This window comes from Labrus bergylta, chromosome 10, assembly GCF_963930695.1.
Source record: "Labrus bergylta chromosome 10, fLabBer1.1, whole genome shotgun sequence".
In the NCBI taxonomy this organism is placed as follows: Eukaryota; Metazoa; Chordata; class Actinopteri; order Labriformes; family Labridae; genus Labrus; species Labrus bergylta.
In genome coordinates this window covers 11,288,646-11,293,098 of record NC_089204.1, presented here as the reverse complement: position 1 = coordinate 11,293,098, position 4,453 = coordinate 11,288,646, and the positions used below count along the sequence as shown (strand labels likewise).

Sequence of the window (4,453 nt, the reverse complement as noted above, 5' to 3'; positions counted from 1 at the left end):
TTTTGTTGTGATTGGTATATGCGTCATACAACCATAATCGATGTTTTCTTTGGCCACACCATTTAAAAAAAAGAAATATGTCTGAATTATACCAGTTCCCTAAATTGATGGATTTGTAGCTGCAGGTTTTCTCCCACTCAGCAATCTACCATTTACTCTAAGAATAAATCCTTATAAAAACATCCCTTTTAATTCTCCTATCCTTTAAAAAAAAAAGGGGGGGATACCATCAAGACCACGCAGCTTCTCCAGGAAGTTAATTCAGCAATTATTTCCTCACTAATCACGCCATCTATCTCAGCGCGCCAACAATAGCAAGCCTCAGTCAGAGCAGTAATCTGTTTCTGACAAGGCAGAGGAGAAAACAAATGGCTGTGTGCAGTCAGTGTGTGGGCTCAGCTGGCACAAAGACAAAACAATGTAACACACTTTACCCGGATACCAGCCATATATGCAGAGCTGGATCCTCTCACCTCACCGGAGAATCCATGTATGGAGAAAGTGGGACCGGAATTCCGAATCATGGAGCTTTAATGTTTTTCAATCCCTTACACGAGTCTGAGCAGCAGGAGGCACGTGCTCGTGTTTGTGATTAATTCTGGAATAAAGACATAAACATCGTGTTTATTATCTGAGAGTTTGTATTTTATTTTAGCTGGATCATGCATTTCAATTGTATCGACGCTTCGTCACGGCGAGCTCCGCCAGTCCTATTTCTGGAGTTCCCTCTTCTTCTTTTTTTTTAAGGCCAAGTCCATATTTGGAAAATGACGTAACGGGAGACCCAGAGATTCCCTTTATAACCATACTGCAGCATCCAGGAGCTATTAACAAGAGATGAGAGGCGGAAGAGACAGGGGTTAATAGAGAAAGATGAGGGAAATTAGTCATTGTGTTTAAGGCAGAAAATACAACATTGACTGGAATGTTTAATTAGTTTCAACCGCCTGATCTCCATCTCAAAGAAAGGATGACTGCTAAGATAGCCGATGAAGTGTCTATGTCTCTCAGCGGAATTGTAGACAGTTTTCCTAAAGATGTGTACGCAGCGGAAAGGGAGATGCCTTCACAGATTGTTTTTAAACAAGAGGCTGTAGGTGAGGACGAACATGAAAGGAAACCTCCTCTGGATGAAAGTGGTAAGGTTTTATTTCCCCTTAGGGTTGTTTGGATGGAAAATTGTGACGTGGACTGCAGCGGAATGTTTAAAAAAAAAAAGAAAAATCAATCAGTCTATAGGGTCTATTCTAATGTATTTTTGCACGTGTTTCAGGTGATCTTCTGTTCGAGGATAGGAGTCCAACTGATCTGCTTCTCCACGGAGACTTGGCACAGTACGTGGCAACTTTACGCACACACCCTGTGGCGTTCAGCGGGAAGTTCTCGGTGGACTCCAGAGGCGCAGGTGGACCGTGGACACCGGGGGACATCATCAACGTGGTCAGTGCTGACATCGCCACCCCGGGGCCCGTGACCGAGTCCGAATCTGCTTCAGCATCTCCAGATCTCTACGCAGCAGGTGAAAGCGGAGGAGGAGTAGACGCAGCGGACGCGGGGGAAGGCACCATGGCGCACGGTCAGCCCGACATCAGCCACATGTACGCGCCTCCTCATCCTCACCCTCACCCCCATCCCCATCCTCACTCTCACCCAGCAACCTCCTACTCATGCAGCGGTGACATATACCAGGACCAATCAGCAGGGGGATACCTGGCTACGTCCACCTGCGCCATGTCCTACCACGCGTCGCCGTCCTACAGCTCCGTACCCAAACCAACAGTTGACGGCGCCGCACTTCTGTCACTCATGCCTGAGTACGGAGGCTTCTACCAGCAGAGCTGCCAGAGAGACATCCAGACGGCTTTCCCGGAGAGGAAATCCCTCCCGTACCCACTGGACTCCCTCAGGGTTCCCCCTCCTCTTACGCCTCTCAACACTATCAGGAACTTTACGCTCGGTGCGCCCTCGCCTGCGACAGAAGGCCCGATGGCTGCAGCTTTTCCAGGCCACCAAAACCTCCCTCTCAGGCCCATCCTAAGACCAAGAAAGTACCCGAACCGGCCAAGTAAGACACCAGTCCACCAGAGGCCGTACCCGTGCCCTGCAGAGAGCTGTGACCGCCGATTCTCCAGGTCGGACGAGCTGAGCCGGCACCTGCGCATCCACACCGGCCACAAACCTTTTCAGTGCCGCATCTGCATGAGGAACTTCAGCCGCAGCGATCACCTAACCACCCACATCCGCACGCACACCGGGGAAAAACCCTTCTCGTGCGACCAGTGTGGGAGAAAGTTCGCGCGGAGTGACGAGAGGAGGAGGCACATGAAGATTCATCTCAGACAGAAGGAGAAAAAGTCCTCTGCATCCTAATCCAGCGTGCTTGGCCTGAAACAGAACACAAGCTCTATCAGCTCCTAAAACATCCTGCCTGCCAAGTGCCAACACAGCTCACAGTTTATCCCACAGTCTGTTGATCTCACAAAGAACATGAAACAAATCTCTTTGGAAGCCATATTTGAAAAGAAATCAGGGAGTATCCGAGTTTCGAATGATGTGATGTGATTCATTATTTTTTAACAGAAGCTAAACAATATTAATCACTCATCAGTCACGTGATCATTAATTAAAAAAAACATCTCCACTCTCCAATAACAAAGTCATCTAGTAAAATAGAGTATTTTGGGGGTTGAAGTGACTGAAAAGTAAAAGTAAAAGTGTGGTTCACCTAATTCACTGTTTGGTGATTTTAGTAGGTGAACAGTTTCTGAATGTGTGCCTCAATGTGCTCACCTGCTACAGCCTGCTTCAGCTCTGTGGCAAGGCATTATTGTGTCTTTAGTCTATGCTTCATGATCTCAGGGATTCAGTCACAATTCAGGCTGCAAAGACGAAACCAAATTCCTGCAAGTCAGCAAAGTGGTTCAGGGGAGTTTACTGCTGCTGCTCTGCCTCCAGCTTAGTGCAGTTTGGTTTCAGATGCAAAACTTTTTAATCTAAAAAAAACAAAAACAATACACGTATAGTCAAGAAGTTATCAGGGGGAACGTTTGGATGAAACAAAAATAATATTTTCTTGAAAAACTTTGAATTATAATAGACAACACAAATAAATTTAGTTTTTAAGGATTGACAAGAGACATATACACAGCCTTGTATTTTTGCAATGCCACACATTCTTTCTTCTTTTTTTTTCAAATGATCATTTATATGTGTGAGCACTAAAATAAGTCACCATGCAACAAGTTGATAGAAATAGAAAAAGATGCAAAACTACTGTAATTACATCCACTGGTTTAGTATAACTCTGTCTGTTTCACAAAAAAAAATATTTTTGGACAATTTTTGACAAGTGTGGGAGAGTAGTGATGTCAGAGTACACCTCTGACATCACAAATCAGGACGGGGCTTAAGTGGGAAACTTTATTGTAAGATGCAGCAAAATTGAGCTTTTTTTAAAAACCTGGTTTTGTATCCTATTTGAAATGTAAAAAAATATAATGATATGTTTGTTTACTGCACTCGATAAACAGTTTGTTTTAGAGCTCGGTAACCTTGTTGGAATTTGATGAGACTGTAGCCTAATAATCTGTTTCTTTCTGGTTACATTTTTGCTATTTTTGGCTGCTTTCAGGAGTGTTTTGACTTTTTGATCCGATCAGCTTTTTCTTCCTGATGAATGTGAGAGAAAGCAAGAGATAGAAAGTTGTGTTTTTTGTTTTATCATTTTTATGCAATCAAGTCGAGCACTAAAGCTTTTATTCTGCTGGACTGATGCTTCTTGTCGATGCAAATAAATGTTGACTTGTCGAGTTGTTGTTGCCTGCCTGCCTTTATCGATGCTACAATACAATATCAACTCTGTGTCTATTTTATGTTCCTGCTGGAGTTTTATAAATCATAACAGATAATCTCTCAGAGCACGTTTACTCTGTTGGCAGAGAATTTAAGATGTAAAAATTTTCCTTTTCTTCTCATGAAAATGTGTTCAGTCCCAAACAGAACTCCATTAAATAAAAAGATTTTGTTGACCCCTGCGGAGTTCATGACTAAACTTCATGCATAAGAAATGCTTTCTTACCAAAACAAACACCCTTCATCTTTATTTTGATCAAACATTTCACTCCCCTGGATCATCACAGTGAAAAAAGTAAACAAAAAAAGAAGTCGTCACAGCAGTTATTGTCCTCCTCTGACACAGACCTGAGCCGAAACAGAAAATAAAAAAATTCTATGAAGGTGTAATTAGTCTTCTCGCTGAAGGTCTTGTTCGCTTTTGTAGCTCATAAAGAATCATCAGCACTAACTTAAGTGTGTTTCATAACCAGCTCACAGGAGCTTTATAAAAACATGCACTTTAGAATAAGTTCTCCACAAAGCATGACATTAGACATTTTTTTAATGTATTTTTAAGGGGTGGGGGGGTGGGGGAGGTTGGTGTTAGCCTTTATTTAGA

At 43.2% G+C, this 4,453-nt stretch overlaps 1 protein-coding gene across 1 annotated transcript; it reads left to right on the top strand.

The window, feature by feature from the left end:
• Positions 1–678: 678 nt before the first annotated feature.
• LOC109976714 (early growth response protein 2b-like) lies at positions 679–4,033 on the top strand. The gene is made up of 2 exons (XM_020626725.3): positions 679–1,139; positions 1,274–4,033. The coding sequence occupies exons 1-2, from the start codon at positions 971–973 to the stop codon at positions 2,368–2,370; spliced, it is 1,266 nt and encodes a 421-aa protein (XP_020482381.1). The 5' UTR covers positions 679–970; the 3' UTR covers positions 2,371–4,033.
• The last annotated feature ends 420 nt before the right edge of the window (positions 4,034–4,453 follow it).

Excerpts from the sequence above, each read along its gene's own strand:
- LOC109976714 (XM_020626725.3), top strand. The coding sequence starts at position 971 with ATGACTGCTAAGATAGCCGATGAAGTGTCTATGTCTCTCAGCGGAATT. Across the intron at positions 1,140-1,273 it reads ACCTCCTCTGGATGAAAGTG|GTGATCTTCTGTTCGAGGAT; the intron begins GTAAGGTTTTAT and ends CACGTGTTTCAG.